The sequence below is a fragment of the Rhinopithecus bieti genome, unplaced genomic scaffold (genome assembly GCF_001698545.2).
Source record: "Rhinopithecus bieti isolate Rb0 unplaced genomic scaffold, ASM169854v2 scaffold_29928, whole genome shotgun sequence".
NCBI lineage: Eukaryota > Metazoa > Chordata > Mammalia > Primates > Cercopithecidae > Rhinopithecus > Rhinopithecus bieti.
Genome location: NW_016814053.1, coordinates 6118900 through 6136367, shown reverse-complemented (window position 1 = coordinate 6136367; position 17468 = coordinate 6118900). Strand labels below are relative to the sequence as shown.

The window sequence follows — 17468 nt, the reverse complement described above, 5'->3', positions numbered from 1 at the left end:
TGGGCAGTTTGTGTATTGTACATGGGTGCCTGGCCAAGGAGGTTTGGTAGGGCTGAAGTATAGACTGCATTTCTACACTCTGGTGTGGGCCTCTGTCCATCTGGAGAAAGTAACTTTACAAAAATTTTATTGGATTTTATTTTATTTTATTTTTTTAAAAAAGAAATAGAGATGAGATCTCATTACATTGCCCAGGGTGGTCTCGAACTCCTAAGCTCAAGTAATCTTCCTGCCTTGGCCTCCCAAAGTGGTAGGATTACAGGCATGAGCCACTGTGCCTGGCCAAAAGTAACTTGATAATTTGCACATAGGTGCCACATAATCCTGGTAGTACAGGCCTGTACTGTCCAATACACTAGTCACATTTTACTTAAAGTGATGTGAAATTTAAAGTTCGGTTCCTCAGTCATGCTAGACAATTTACAAGTGTACAATGGCCACACGTGGCTAGTGGCTACTGTATTGGGCAATGTAGGTATAGAAAATTTTCACCATCACAGAAAATTCTATCGCACAGCACTGGACAGACCCTACTTCTAAACTATTCTATGCAATTTGCTAGGTGAACGATCTTTAATGCAAATCTAAACATAGTCTTCTTTTGCTCAAAAGCCTTCAATGATTTTCACTTCCATCAGCAGCAATCAGTTAAGAGTTGTTTTTTCTTTTAAAAATGGTTGTAATGGAAAATTAATCAATTTTGAATCAATTTTGTGTGTTACAACCAGTATTAAAAACAAAAAAGTAGCAAAAGAGAGTAGAAGGGAAAGTACTTATGGATCATTAGTACAGTTTCGTGAAATTTTTGTTTTGGTTATATCTAGATTTCTTTGCCTCTATATCTAGATTTCCATCTCTTCATAACTTGCTGTCTGTATGATATTCCACTGGGCTGCAACGAAATAATCTTTCTGGTTGTGTATGGTGAGCAAAAAAATTGGAAAAATTTGGGCTTACGGGATAAGAAGTCTGAGCTCCATAATGAAGCACATAAGGCCCTCTATGATCTGATCCCTTGCTAATTCATTTCTAACTCACACCACTGTCTTGCACTTATGTTCCATTAATACAGAATTGCTGCTGGTTTCACCTGAGACACGAAGCTTTATTTTTCTTTTCTTTTTTCCATCTCGGTGCGTTTCCTCATTCTGCACCGTTTCCTTGGACTGCCAGGTCTACCTTCGTTTTGCCTGGAGAACTTCTGCTCATCATCTAAGGCCAACTTAGGAAACACCTACAGCAGGAATCCTGCCTAAATGCTTCAGGGCGGGCTGGCTGTCCTTCTTCGACCTTTCAGAACATCCCACACACATCCGTTTACGGGGTTATAATAAAGTAATTATTTAGGTGTTCATTTCCGGCACTATACTAAGTTCTTTCAGTGCAGGTACTATCTTATTCATCTTTGTGTCTGAAGCGAGAAACGCGGTACCTGTAACAAACTAGGCACTCATTCAATAAATATTTGTTGAAAGAATAAACGCGAGAAGGAAGGAAAAATAATCAACTGTGCGGACAATGTCAGTGCAACGCAGACTCCGGCCATCAGAGGGCGCCGGGGCGGCTGGGCTGGTGCGCAGGCGCGCTGAGAGGGCTGGCGCCGAGGCGGTATCGGCGGCGGTCGTGGCTGTGGCCGGGGGAAGTGAATGGTTTTACCCAGAGGGCCCTGCGCCGCCTTTCTCCGCTGGCACCGGCGCCGCTCCCTGCTCCTCCTCCCTAACCATGGCGTTCACGTTCGCGGCCTTCTGCTACATGCTGGCGCTGCTGCTCACTGCCGCGCTCATCTTCTTCGCCATTTGGCACGTGAGTAGCCGGGGCTGTGGGAGGGAAGGCAAGGCGGCAGCGCAGCCTCTTTTCGCCCGGGGCCCGCGGTCGGGGCCGCCACGGCGGCCGGTGGTTTGCGCGCCTGGGTTGCGGTCCGGCTGGTGCGGGCCGCGCGGCTTGGGGTCTGCGCGCCATCCGTCCGCGGTCTGTGGCCGCGGGTACTGGAGGAGCCGGGGCACGCGGTCGCCGGGTGGATGCGCCCGCGGTGTCTTGGCACAGGCCGCGCGCACCGCTACTCCTCCCGGGCTGGGTGGGGCGACCGCGGTCCAGGCGGGCCCTGCGGTTCCGCGCTGCTCTCGCACCGACCTCTGCTGGCCCGCGGCCCCGCATCCCCGTATCCCCGCATCCCCGTATCCCCGCTTCCCCGGGGAGGATGTCAACGGCGCGGTGGTACGGGCGTAGTGTGAATGAAGTTTTCCGAATTTTTGTTAATATAGATTGGCTTTCTTTTAGGGTTTCCACAGAACTGTGGCCAAAATGTAACCCACTTAGGGTGAATTTCCAACTCTACTTCTCAGCACTTGTTGGATGCTCTTCAAATCAAATTACTTTTTTTTTCTTTTTCCAGATTGTTGTTTCCTGGTGAACTTTGATGCAAGTTCGATTGATTACTTTGTTGTTTGCGTGTCAGCGTTTCCCCCCCAAATCATACTTTGACCGCTGGAGTTTCAACTGGCAGCCTTCCAAGCCACCCTTATATTCAGGATTGTTTGATTTAGTAGAGGGAGTTTTCATTTGATTTTGAGATGCTCAGAAACCTTAAGCTTTTCGAGGGCAGTATTTATTTCTGTTACACACATCATCATCACTGTTGCAGGGTGGAAGCACAGCATTACTGGTCCCTCTACGGAAAAAGTCGTAAGTTCCCAGCGACATAGTTCTACAGAGATTTTTAAGAATTTCTGTTGCTTTAGCACAAAATTAAAAGCACTGAGAGCCCTCTGGAAATCATTCATTAAAAATTTATCTCATACTTGCTTCTCTTTTCCCCATATTCTAGTACCTTCTCCTATATTACTTTTAATTTGAATGAACACGTTCACTCTTATGTAGATTTTAAGTCAGGTTGCATCATGCCCGTAACAAGGATTTCTATGAAACATAAGGAGGGGCAGAATGATTCAACAGCAGCAGCGTCTTATGCAAAAAAAATCTCGAAAGTGGAAGCATATCACAATCCATTCTTTTTGCTAAGCAGTATGGTTGTGTTTATAATTATTTTAGGACCTGACTGCTTACTGTAATCAGGAATACTTATGTAGGCTATTAACTGTATTAGAAATAACTGCTAACTCAGAATGCTTGTCAGTAAGAGCCAGTAATTTGAAGAGCATCTTCAGCTCTGCTTTGGTGGAAGAACAATACCTAAGATAATTTGGGATACAGACTAGCTCAGCTTTAGTAAGCCTGTGATGAAAATGTGTGGTTCCATGGCTGGGCGTGGTGGCTCACGCCTGTAATCCCAGCACTTTGGGAGGCCGAGGCGGGAGGATCACGAGGTCAGGGGTTGGAGACCAGCTTGGCCAACATGGTGAAACTCTGTCTCTATTAAAAATACAAAAAAATTAGCCAGGCATGGTGGTGGGCGCCTGTAATCCCAGCTACTCGGGAGGCTAAGGTGGAGGACAATCGCTTTGAACCCTGGAGGCAGAGGTTGCAGTGAGCCGAGATGGCGCCACTGCACTCCATCCTGGGCCAAGACTCCGTCTCAAAAAAAAAAAAAAAAAAAAAAAAAAAATGTGGGGTTCCATTCCACCTGTAGATGTAACTTTAAGTCACTCTCTGCTTGATGGGTATTCCTTTTTTCTGGAATGAGGGGGATTCTTAGAGCTCTGGGGTAGCCTTTTCCACATTTTTACGTTTTGAACCAAATAGTGTTTGGCTTACGGAAAACCTGAACTGCACTTTCAAAAAATGGGTAATTTCAGCTTTGAAACGAATGCGTGTCTGGGCGAAGTAAATAATTTTAAGTCGTGTTATAGAATTTAAAAAAAAAATTATACCACAGATTCGTGGAGAGCTTTTATGCTTAGGGATTTCTTCGTTGGGAGACTTAGTATCCTTTTGGAACAATTCTAAATAAATAGGTAGTTTTAATTTTTCTATTATCCATATATCCTTATGTTTGTCATCTTAGGTAGTATCTTAGTCCATTTGTGTTGCTATAAAGGAATATGGGGAGGCTGAGTAATTTACAAAGAAAAAAGATGTTTATTTATCTCAGGATTCTGCTGGCTGTAAGACTGGGCATCGGGTGAAAGCCTCAGCTTGCTTCCACTCATGGTGGAGGAGTAGTGTATAGAGATCCCATAGTGAGAGGAAGCAAAGGAAAAAGAAGGGGAGGTGCCAGGTGCTGTTTACCAGCCAGTTCTCTTGGGTACTAATAGTAGAACTCACGTATTCCCTCCAAGATGACAGCAAACCATTCATGAGGAATCTGCTCCCTTAGATTCCCGCCTCCAACATTGGGGATCAGATTTCAACCTGAGATTTGGACAAGTTAAACCAAACTCTAGCAGGTAGTTGAAGTATCTTTCAGAAGACTCATTTTACAATTTTAAATTACATTCCAAAATCTTATTTAATCACTGTATTAGAGAATGTTTTTTATGCTGATGATTATATCTGTCAATTTAGTCCTAATTCATGTCATTGATGCTCTGTGGAGAATAGAGTCGGGAGCATAGATTGTTTGAAAACTTAAAAGTTTAGAAGTCATTCCTTAAAGATACGTAACAAGTTGGAAGGTATCCTGAATTGTGCACTTGGGCATCATTAGGGATTTATCTGTTTTATTTTTGTTATGCTTCTGTGGGAAATTTTGTGGGTGTTTTTGCTCAGCCACATAGCTGCAAAAAGATTTCAAAATCATTAATTTAAGAGTCTTCTCCGAAGAGGTTCGAAAACCCTAACCTATAGCACTCAAAGAGAAACCCATTCAACAACATACTTAAAAGATCCCTTGTAGCTGGGCACGGAGGCTTATACCTGTAATCCCAGCACTTTGGGAGGCCAAGGCAGGCGGATCACCTGAGCTCAGGAGTTTGAGACCGGTCTGAGCAACATGGTAAAATCCCATCTCTACAAAAAATCCAAAAATTAGCCAGGCGTGGTGGCATGCAACTGTAGTGCCAGCTACTCCGGAGGCTGAGGCAGGAGAATCATTTGAGCCAGGAGGTGGAGGTTGCAATGATCCAAGATTATGCCACTGCACTGCAGCCTGGGTGACAGAGTAAGACCCCTTCTCAAAAAAAAAAAAAAAAAAAGATTCTCTTGAAGTCACCTGAAGAAAATATCCAATTAAATGTCAGTTTTAAAGACAAGTTTTGTATTCTGTTAAGTTGAATCTTGTTATTGAGAAATACTTGTGATTATGATCCTTGTCTTGAGCTTTATTACTAAAATGCAATGGGGGTATATACCATGGCTGACATCAAGTAGCTGACTAATCATGTCCTACTTAAGTAATCAGAAATTAGTATTTTCTAATTACACATTTATATTTTTAACATTTGTGTTAGGTGTCATTAGCCAAGGGAAATCCCCTCTGGTGAGTTCCGCACTTTTTTTTTTTAATCCCAAGTGCTATTTTTTTCACCCCTTCCTTCCATTTAACGTTTATTGAGCACTTACCTATGTGCCAGGCACTATTTTATATTTTAGGCCCTGGGACATAATAGTAAATATAACAATCTTTGTTCTTTCAGAGATTACATTCTAATGTTTTATTATTTTCCTTCTATTGCTATTTGGAGTTTTTATTCGGGCAGGTTGGTGAATTTTATAGAACTCTAGAAATTAAACCATCTTTTTATAAAACTAAATTTTAACGGAAATAAACAGTCACGTTAAAATATGGAAATACGTAACTTTACTGATTACTGATAATATTGAGCAACACTTTGACATATAAAGATACTATTCCTAACTCATTAGGGGAAGGGTAGCTTAGGTTGTGTGTACCTGGGATGAGAAGTGTTAGCAACTAACATGGCTCCCCCATCAACTTGCTGCCTTTGTCTTCTTTCTTTGACACCTGAAATGATGCCACTAAGTGGTGCATAGCCCCCATTTTGACTCTTAACGTACATTTTAGTGACCCTTGAAGTTGAAGCCACATTCCTCCGGAGTGTGGACAGAAGCATCCTTAGAAATGTATGTGTTTGGGCACAAATGGGAACAAATTGAAGAGTTAAAATCCATCTCTAGTGTCCCACTGAGCACTGTGCCAAGGGAGGAGGAGCATGCACAGATAAATAAAAATGGTCCTTCTCCCTGAGAATGTAGGGGGGAGGACAGACTTGTGTGTAAATACCACTCTCATGGCAATGAGAAAAGCCATATTGATGGCATTATAGAGTTCCATGCTGTGTGGAGATGTGGACAGGGATGCAATTGCTTCTGTCCAAAGGAGTTAGGAAAACCTACAGAAAGAAATTGGCATAGGAAGGTTTGTTTGTTTTTTTTTGGATAAAGAGGAATTTGGATAAACAATTGAAACGATTTTTCTACTCAGAAGATTATTTCAAGTAGAGATAAGTTGAAATAACTTGAGCAGAGGCATTGAAGAAATTGAAAATTGGAGGTATTTATTACAGTGATACCAAATTTTAGTGATACTGAGATAAGAATGTTTTCACTTCTTTAAATCGGATTCTGGCTCTTCTTTTTGTCGTATATGAGTTTAGCGTAAATTGGTATTTGTGATCTTGGTGTACTTTTGTTCTTGTTTTATTAACTTTAATAATTATTTGAATATGGGGCAGGTTTGTTGCTGTTTTTAATTAAAGTGAGTGTTCCTAACTGTTTCAATTTTATTTTAGATTATAGCATTTGATGAGCTGAAGACTGATTACAAGAATCCTATAGACCAGTGTAATACCCTGAATCCCGTAAGTTATAATATAGGATTTATCTTTAGATTTTAAAAAATATATTTGTTTTTAACTTGATGTAATTTGAAAATGGCCAGTATTCTGAGTAGTATAATATATTTGTACTTTTTGAAGTAGGCAGAAGTTAAAAAATCTTTTTCCTGTCGTGCTTGACTATTCTATTATTAATCTGCGGGTGGTCTTGTCAGCTGTCATACTAACATTCTTCCAATCTGCTTTTTACATTGTCGGCCAAAGACAGTTGAAAAGGTCAAAAAGATTAAAAGAGTCAAAATTGCATTAAAGGTGTGTACTGCTTTTTAGTTTAATGTTTTAATGCTATATTCATTTCATGGGGAGGGTTAGGGCATTTGTATTTGTAATGTTTTGTTCAGTGTGCTTGTTCATATGCCTGTTGAGGTTTATGATTTCATGAAATTTCATATTGTATGCAAATATATGCTTGCTAGCCCGGTCAAGTAGGGAAAGCTGTTAAATGCGTGTGCGTTTTTTTTATGTTATAGCCATAGGCACTTCTATGTGAAATTATTTAGTGCAGTACTTGAAAGTTGGTTAACATAAAATGACTAATAGATGGTGAGATGATTCTCGGGTTGTGACTTATTGCGAGGTAGTATGTGAGTGAAATCTTTAGTATGGGCTTATCTGCCATATCTAGTTTGTCTTTGGTTTGCATATTCTGGAATAAATGAGTCATTCTTTCAGCTGATGTTTATTCAGAGCCTGTTAGGTGGATACCTCTGTTCTGGGGGCTCAGGGATCTCACAGTAATGCCATTCTTTGGACTTAAGGTGCCAAAATTTTGTAGATAACAATTTGTATACAAATGTCTACGTAGTTATTTCTAGTGTGTATTTACTTTCTATTTCTGAAACAGGCCTGAATTACACTAAGTTCTGAGCCATCATGAATTTAGTGCTAATGTAGCTCCATTGTGCTTGGGGTGTTTGAAAAAATATATATGTATGTATTTTAAAATTTTCTTTTGAGATGGTGGGGGGGTCTCTCTATATTGCCCAGGCTCGTATCAAACTCCTGAGTCAAGTGATCCTCCTGCCTCAACCTCCTGGGTAGCTGGGATTACAGGCGCACACCAAGGTACCCAGCTTGTTTTTTGTATTTTTGAATGCATTTAGGAAGATTCTCCTTTAGCCTGTGTATTTGATTGTGCCTGATTGGTCAGGAATTGAATGGTTGGTTGTTTATAAGAAAGCCATGGGTATGTCTTCAAGAAATAAAATACAGTAATTCAGCTTTAAAAATTACTTAACGAAGGGGAGAGTTTGTGTAGATTTTAGTTGTCTAGCATACTAGTGTACTAGCACTAAGGTGCGAGAGGGATTTTATTTGGAAAAGCATCTAGAAAGTTAGTTTGGTACTTTATTATTGTTTCCTAGATAACTGTGGATGGTGGAAGAGATTTCTAGTTTGTTTTTAGAGAACTGTTACAGTAGGAGTTGATGTAGGTACAATTAAAAGTATTAACTTATTAGCTGTTTCTTTGCTGTTATGAAACAAGACATGAGTAGATAAATTTGCCTTCTGTTGGAAAGTAGTACGTGTTTTTTTTTTTTTTTTTTGAGGCGGAGTCTTGCTCTGTCGCCCAGGCTGGAGTGCAGTGGCCGGATCTCAGCTCACTGCAAGCTCCGCCTCCCGGGTTTACGCCATTCTCCTGCCTCAGCCTCCCGAGTAGCTGGGACTACAGGCGCCCGCCACCTCGCCCGGCTAGTTTTTTGTATTTTTTAGTAGAGACGGGGTTTCACCGTGTTAGCCAGGATGGTCTCGAACTCCTGACCTCGTGATCCGCCCGTCTCCTCCTCCCAGTGTGCTGGGATTACAGGCTTGAGCCACCGTGCCCGGCCGGAAAGTAGTAAGTGTTAATTGTAAAACATTTTAACCTAAGTAGTTGAAGTTGTTACCAGGAAATGAAGAAACTGAAATTTCCCCTTTTGATAGCTGCTTATTAATAGTATTCTATGCTGTTTGTCTTTTCATTACTTCAAATAACCAAATGATGATGAAGGTAAAAATATCTGAAATCAGATGAGGATTTTCCTGGGTGCTAGGCTCTGTGCTAAGCACTATGCCTGAATTTTTTAATTTAATTCTTACGACACTCCTGAGGTAGGTATATTGTTATCTCATGAATAGGAGAGTAAACTGAAGCTTTGCCAGGTTAAAGCACTTTGCCGAAGGTTATACAGCTAAGATAGAGTCAGAATTTGAACTCAAGACAGCCTAATTTTTGAAGCTCAAGCTCTTGTATTTTCCTAATGTATTGTAAATTTAGGAGGGACTGGTTTCATTTTAACAGGTAATGTGCAATTCCTGGCTTTTCTTAATGGAAAGAAATTCTCACTGAGAAGAGACGTGTGCTGGGGACATCCTAATGCTGCAGGAGGTTGAAGGACATTTTTATAGCAGCACAGGTTGCCTTTGGATAGGGTGCCGATAATTGGCTGAATAGCAGTGCATCTGACAGTTTTCCCTATTTAAATTTGTTTTGACAGTTCTGCCAAAGTATGGGGGAAGACAAATATCACTATTTTTTAAATTGTGAACTTTAACAAGAGAATATTATGTTTTGCATGTTTAAATACTATCATTTCAGCTATGTTTGCATGAGGTATTTTTTCTGGATACTAGTTTCTGTTTGAACCTTGGTTCCTAAATGGAATAATTTTTGTGTCACTTAAGGGGAAATTTTGTCATTAAAGAATGCTCGGAGAGGGTTGGTTTTTAAGAGAGATGGGTAGTTAATATTTCTGGACTCCTTTTGAGGAGAAGGGAGGGAATAACATTTGTTTCATATTAGAACTGGTAGAGTTGTAGATTATCTTTATTAACACTTTTTATAAAGTGTGTGTAAATATAGTATAGTATACTAGTGATGTAAGGGGGTTGGTTTTGTTTTTTTGGTTTTTTTTTTTTGTGAGACGGAGTCTTGCTCCCTGCCACCCAGGCGGGAGTGCAGTGGCTGGGATCTCAGGCTCACTGCAAGCTCCCCCTCGCTGGGTTAAGAAAAAACAAATCAACAAAACTGCCCACCCTCCCGAAGTAGCCTGACTACAGGCGCCGCTCGTCGCCCGGCTAGTTTTTTGTATTCTTTAAGTAAAGAGACAGGGTTTCACCGTGTTAGCCAGCGATGGTCTCGAATCTCCTGACCCTCGTGATCCCGCCGTCTTCGGCCTCCCAAAGGGGATTACCAGGCTGAGCCACCGCGCCCGGCCCTATTAAAGTATATTAAGAGCGGGAGGGGGTCATGCTTTCAAAATCATTCTTTCCATACTTCAGACTGTTAAGTGTAGGGTAAAACCTTGCATGATGATTTGTTTGTTAGATATCAGTTGGCTTTTTAGGGCTGAAATAGGCTTATTATATTTTAGAGACAACATTTGTAATTTAAACAAGTAGTATAAAAGCAACTGTAGTGGAATTCTTAATAAAATGTATGTTTTTCATGGTTTGTTCTGGTTATAGTCCTTGAGTTTCGGAGTCCTATAGCAATTTTCTTGTTTAGAGAACTTTGATCTTAAATAGATGCTGGCTTAAATGTTATTTGGAAGTTTATGTACATATGCAGAGTTTATCTTTTATTATAATGTTTAAGTTTGTAGAAAGTATTTGGTTAGTGGTATAGATTAGTTGTTTACCTGGATTTCATCTAAAATAGTATTCATTAAAAAGCCCCTTCTACAACTTTAAATTGGAAAGAGTAATTTGGGAGTATGAGAAAATGGGCCTGAGTACATAGTATGATTACAGTCTCTACAGCCATGGTTTCCCCTCAGGAGTGAGCTGATGATGATAAGTATTCACATGATTTCCATTTGGTATGAAGTAAACATTTGAGAAACTGGCTTTGTAGCTGTGACTTATAGGAGATACTTTGGCTGAAACTTGCAATGAGAGGTGTTGGTATTTTTATTTCACAAAGTTCTCAGGCTGAAATCTTTAGGATGAGAAAGATAATTTAAAATAAAGCATTAACTCGTGGTCATTTTATAAAAGCATTTTGCTCGAATTAATTTTCTTCACTTAATACTACCTACTACCAAAAGGTTTATTTTGTTTTGGGTTCTGAGCTTCTACTGGTCTTCTGTTGTGTCTTACCTTTTTGTTGGCAAGCAGACGTAAAGAAACGGAAAGGCCACCTAAGAATGAGAACTTGGGAACCTGGAAAATCCTAATTTCATGGTTAAGAACTCAGTCTTTTCCCTCCTACATTGCAGAAAGCAAATCTTTTACATTTGTGCATATTAGTGTTCTTCCCCCCACTGTGCTGAGATTATTGGCTGATTGGCTTTCCATTAAAAAATTACTTCTGTGGGAATGCGATGTGGTTTGCTAAATATTGTGTATGTAGCATTTCTGGTTTCTGTTAAAGGCTTAAAAACACCGATGTGTAAATTTCTAAAGGAGAGTTTTGTTTCTGTGGAACTTTTAATATGTTGCATGTGATCAGATATCTCATTTTTGTACTTCTATCATTGTTGAATGGTGGAAAGAAAAAGTATTCTAGTTGACTAGCAAATTGTTTAACAATCTGGGTGGTAACTTTGTATAATTTGATCTATTACTCTAAGAATTTGAGCTTTAAATTTTAAGTCATGTATCTTACTTTGTTATGTTAGTGCAAGCTATATACTCTGGTCAGTTTGCCTGTAATCCTACTTTTGGTAAAAAGTTAAACATGGAAATAAAACTCAGTAGCATCTTTTATTTCTGAGTCTAAGAAAACAGTGATTTTTCATTATGGAAACTTGGTTGCCACCTGCTTTCCAGATTAGCAGTTGACTTAATGCCGAGGCATTTTGATAACTGGCCTGTGTTTTCCTTCCAGCTTGTACTCCCAGAGTACCTCATCCACGCTTTCTTCTGTGTCATGTTTCTCTGTGCAGCGGAGTGGCTTACACTGGGCCTCAACATGCCCCTCTTGGCATATCATATTTGGAGGTAATATTTAGATACACTTTTAATTTTTTTAAATTAAAACTTAAATATACTGTGGTTGATATGGTTATCTCACATGCTAGTTACCTACATAAAAATGGAAGCTTAGTTGGCATTTATTTTTTAAAAAATCAAGTGGATGAACAAAAACTGTTTCAATACCTCTTATAGAGCTTTATTTTAAAGGAATTTTTTTTTTTTAAAAGTGAAGTATAACTTAGTGTTCTGCACAAGTCTGAAGTATATAGCTCAATGAGTTTTTACATATGTATACACCTGTTAAACCACCACCCAGATCAAGATACACAACAGTTGTGGCCTCTAGAGCATTCACTTGTGTCCCATCTTAGTCAGTTACCCTTCACACCTCCCAAGACCACTGACCTCTATCAACTTAGATTAGCTTTGCTTGTCCTTGAACTTCAGAGAAGTCAAAATGTACAGTGTATGCTGAATTTCTTTCTGTGTTTATGACTAACAGGTTATTTGTAAAAGGTAATATTTTTAACTTCCATAGTTATATCTGTAGTATATAGAGTTAGAAGTTTTTGTTTTAAATAGGCATGTCAAAACCTTATTGCCCTTGATTTTAGGAGATATATACTGAAGAAATATTTAGGAGTAAAGTGGTATCAGGTCTACAGTGGACTCTGAAATGATTCAGAAAAAAATGTACTTGGCCGGGTGCAGTGGCGTACGCCTGTAATCCCAGCACTTTGGGAGGCTGAGGTGGGTGGATCACGAGGTCAGGAGTTCAAGACCAGCCTGGCCAAGATGGTGAAACCCTGTCTCTACTAAAAATACTAAAAGTAACCAGTCGTGGTGGCGGGCGCCTGTAATCCCAGCTACTTGGGAGGCTGAGGCAGAGAATTGCTTCAGGCTAGGAGGTGGAGTTTGCAAGATCGTGCCAGTGCACTGCAGCCTGGGCAACAGAGCGAGATTCCTCTCAAAAAAAAAAAAAAAAAAGAAAAGTTTACTCAGGGCCAGGTGCAATGGCTCATCCCTGCAGTCCCAGCACTTTGAGAGACTGAGGCAGATGGATCACTTGAGCCTAGGAGTTGGAGAACAGACTGGACAACATGGCACAAAACCCCCTCTCTACAAAAAATACAAAAAAATTAGCTAAGCATGGTGGTGTGTGCCTGTAGTCCCCGCTACTTGGGAGGCTTGAGGCAGAAGGTTTGCTTGAGCCCAGGAGTCTGAGATTGTGGTGAGCCGAGATTGTACCACTGTATTCCAGCCTGGGTGACAGGGTAAGACCCTGTCTCAAAAAAAAAACAAAACAAAAAAACAGTACTCAGAATGAGAAAGAGAAGGATAAAGCAAATATAGTAAAAATGGACATTTGAAATATCTGGGTGAAAGATTGTTACATCTTTTCTGTAAATCTAAAATTATGTCAAGATAAGTAAAAGCAAAACACCTATTTTCTTTTACAGTTCTTCCTGTTTTCTTGGATTTCTGAAAAGGTAGAGACTAGATGAAGCTTGTTTAGCTATCTCATTCTGCTCATTAGGGACTCTACTTTTAAAATTAAGATGGTAAAAGAAAAGCATTTTACCCATAAGTAAAAGAATGCTTCCCCGTGTGGACCACCTTTCGTAACAGATGTTTTAGAAGAAAGACCCGCTTTCTTATCTCAACATTTGCTGCCCTTTCTGAATGCCTAATAGACTGTGTTTATTCCAGGTATATGAGTAGACCAGTGATGAGTGGCCCAGGACTCTATGACCCTACAACCATCATGAATGCAGATATTCTAGCATATTGTCAGAAGGAAGGATGGTGCAAATTAGCTTTTTATCTTCTAGCATTTTTTTACTACCTATACGGGTAAGTTGAAAAGGTAAAATGAAATATGCTTTCACTTTGCTGCTTTAAAAGTTTGCAGGCATTATGGTTTTCACACCTTAAAATCCATTCGAAGAATAACTTAGTGTCTTAAGTGTGCATGGTGCACACCAGCAAATTCACACACACTCAATGTGACCCACACTGGTGCTTATCAAGGCAGTAAACCAGTCTGCTGTCAGAGGCAGAAGGTTTGGTCAGGGATGCTGCTTCCTAAGTTCTCAGACACATTCAGTCGGTAAAGGATGGTCCTCATTCTCTGTGGCAAAGTGATGTCATTGAAGGATAGGGATGTGTGAGTTTGCAGAAGTTTCTGCTTGTCTTCAGGGTCTCTCCCGACATTATGTTTCATTTTCTCTTTATCATTCTTCATAAGTGGTGTGCTCTGCCCTTTATTTTCTGATTTGCTTGATTTGAGTGGTATGAATGAAAGAAGTAGTTCTACCTTACAGGGTGGTGCAGTTTCTGATTTTTTTCCTTTTTTTTTTTTTGAGACGGAGTCTCTGTCGCTCAGGCTGGAGTGCAGTGGCACGATCTCTGCTCACTGCATCCTCCGCCCCACCAGGTTCAAGCAATTCCCCTGCCTCAGCCTCCTAAGTAGCTGGGATTACAGGCGTGTACCACCACGCCTGGCTAATTTTTGTATTTTTAGTAGAGAAGGAGTTTCACCATGTTGGCCAGGCTGGTCTTGAACTCCAGACCTCAGGTGATCTGCCCACCTTGGCTTCCCAAAGTACTGGGATTACAGGCATAAGCCATCGTGCCCAGCCTGATATTTTTCCTTTTATACTCTGATGGACTCATTGTTCCTCTAGGTCAGGATTTCTCAACTTCGGCACTGTTGACAGTCTGGGCTGTGTGGGAATTTCTGTGGGAAGCTGTTCTGTATATTGTAGGACGTTTAGCAGCATCCCTGGCTTTTACCCACTAGATGCCATTAGTGCCCTCTTGTCCCCCGATGACAACCAAAAATGTCTCTGGACATTGCCCAGATGTCCCGAGGGGCAAAATTGCCCTTGTTGAGAACCCCTGCTGTAGGTGTGCTGTAGGTGCGGTGAAATGACTGCTTATTACAACTAGAAAAGGGCACTGTTAAATGTAGAATTACATGTTTCTTTAAGCTATGTGAATATGCTTTTACACATCACTTATGTAAAATGCTTTCTCGTTTTTTATCAATACACATTCAACTAGAGATGGCTTTCTCCTTGATTTTCAGAATATTTCCAAAAAAGCTGTAAGCTTTAAAAAAACAGCATAAGCTTCCATTCTCTTTTTCGTTACTTGGAAACTTGCTAAGATAGGCTTATATTCATATTCATATTTCTCTTTATACATAAGTTTCCATCATAGAAAAGAAAGACTGAAATTTAGGAAAAGATAATGCTTTTAGGAGCTATTAGCTGTGAAATGAATATCCTTTAGTGCATATGCAGATATTAAGCTCATCTATGAAACCAAAGAAATGCTCTGAAAAGTGAAATTCTTTGTGTCATTTAAATTTCTGTTAATTTTCATTTTGTAGAGTTCCATAGCAAATGTCTGGAACAGGGCTGGCTTATAATAGGCACTTTCAAACATACTTGTTGAATAAAAGAAATGAAATGATGATTTGATAAATTGAATAAAGTTGGGAGATGTGCAGTTGTGGGAAAATGGTTCACCGGGAATATGGTAGCACCAGGATATTTGTTCTGTTTTAAAGTTGTTTCTGGTCTAAAAAACAAGGCTTATCCAACTCCTTTGTATTTCCTGTTAGAGATAGCATGCTTTTTTGGACCATGCCCCCTAATGCCTTTCCCATATCACTCTAATGTAGAATTGCCCTTGGCAGTTCTTAACCTAAATCCCAAAAGTCATTGCTCCTTTTATTTCTGCTGTTTTCCCTTTTCTTTTTTACCGCTTCCTAAAAAGTTGCTATTGCTTGGAGCCTTTTCTCTAATGGGAAAGATCCTTGATTGATCATTCCTTTCTATACAGATGGGATACACATGGTACCTGCCTTCTAGGACTGCGTTGGAGGAGATTAAGCGAGGTAATGTTGTATGAAAGACCCTAACGGGGGCCTGTTCGTGAAGTGAGCCCTCCAGAATGCTCATTCTATTATTAGACACGGCTCCAGAGGCGTGTGGTGTTTGCGATGCTTTTCGCTAACTCTGAATCCCCATTAGCTTTCCAGCTGTGCTGTCTACTTTGCTAAAATTGGAAAGGGAATAGGGGACATATACAGCACATGCCACTGAGCCAAGTCCTGTGTTTAGGCAAAAGTTCTCAATAAATGCAAATTAAAATCACTGTGAACTTGTCATTAGTACTTTTCATTTTTCTGTGATACTATTTACTATATAAAGCATACTGCTCTCATGCTCCTTGAAGTTTTTTTTTTTTATGATTAGGAATGTTCAAATTAACAGCTTTTTTTTTTTCCTTTCAGCATGATCTATGTTTGGTGAGCTCTTAGAACAACACACAGAAGAATGGTCCCAGTTTAAGTGCATGCAAAAGCCACCAAAGAGGGAATTCCTATCCAGCAAGAATCTGTCCAAGAGTAGCCTGTGGAATTGATCAGTTACTTTAAAAAAATGACTCCTTATTGTTTTAAATGTTTCCAACACTTTTTGCTTGTGGAAGTGTTTTCTATGTTATACTTGGATAAAGGAATTTAAATGGAATATACGTATAAAATTAATATAAAATGATTACCTCTGGTGTTGACAGGTTTGAACTTGCCACTTCTTAAGGACAGCCATAATCCTCTGAATGAAAGCATTAAATTACTGACTGTCCTAGTACATTGGAAGCTTTTTGTTTATAGGAACTTGTAGGGCTCATTTTGGTTTCATTGAAACAGTTATCTAATTATAATTAGCTGTAGATATCAGTGCTTCCTGGATACTGAAATTGTGTATCTGACTTAGTGGGAAAACTTGGGATGGGTTCCCTCATCTGGTCATGTAGAATTGATTATATACGGATCCCCATTTAACCAAAATAAAAAGAAGGGAATTTTCCCTTCGACTTGAATATTATCCCTGGGTTATATTGCATTGAATGAGAGGATTTCCCATATTTCATCGGAGGTAATAAAAATATACTCTGCCTTAATCTTAAAGCATAAGTAAACTTGATATAAAATAATATATGCCCTGAATTACCTTGGTTGAAAGAATGCCATTTAAAGCTATTTATGTGTTTTTTATTTGTAAGACCATTCTTATTAAGAAATTGGTTATTCTTACTGTTCTAATCTGGTGGGTAAAGGTATTCCTTAAGAATTTGGCCCGGTACTGAAGATTTTCAAACCTGAACGAGAGAAAATTGTAATTAACATCCTGCTGTTCCTTTTAGTGCAACAATAAAACTCGGAATTAAGAAACTCCCTTTCAGTGCCCATTGTTGAGATTACAAATAGTATTTCTTTAAAACTTGCTTAATCCAATAATAAGAACATGGTTGCTGTCCATTTTTTTTTTAAAAGTGAAGTACTATTGTTACGTTTTTTTTCTGGAAAAAAATACCATGCCTACGGATCTTAAAAAGGGAAAAATTTAATGCAAACGCCAATTTAACCTTTTGTCCATTTGACAAGGATCCAATAAACGTGGAATGTCATAAGCATCATCAAATTTCTCTTACCAATTAAGAAAAATTATGGGTGGCACCTTAAAATATTTTACTTTTTATTTTTTTCCTTTTTGGAACAGTTTAAGGTAAAATGGCCTTTGCAAATTTGAGCTTTGGCTGCTGCCTTTGTAAGGCAGGTAATTATGGCTTGGCATGTTTTCATAAAGCATAAATAAATCTTGTGTTTATTTTGGGATGAGGAAAGTTTAAGTGCATTTGAAAATAAAATAAGTGGTTTGGAAGTTTCTTGAGAAGAGGATCAAAAGAAATAGAACCAATGTATAGAAATTTCATATAATGATCCAGGAAGTTTATGGATGT

The 17468-nt window shown here is 39.5% G+C and overlaps 1 protein-coding gene across 1 annotated transcript; it reads left to right on the top strand.

Moving 5' to 3' along the window:
• Positions 1–1583: 1583 nt before the first annotated feature.
• CNIH1 (cornichon family member 1) lies at positions 1584–16173 on the top strand. Its single transcript, XM_017849488.1, has 5 exons — positions 1584–1803; positions 6648–6716; positions 11563–11675; positions 13362–13505; positions 15958–16173. The coding sequence occupies exons 1-5, from the start codon at positions 1723–1725 to the stop codon at positions 15974–15976; spliced, it is 426 nt and encodes a 141-aa protein (XP_017704977.1). The 5' UTR covers positions 1584–1722; the 3' UTR covers positions 15977–16173.
• Positions 16174–17468: the final 1295 nt, after the last annotated feature.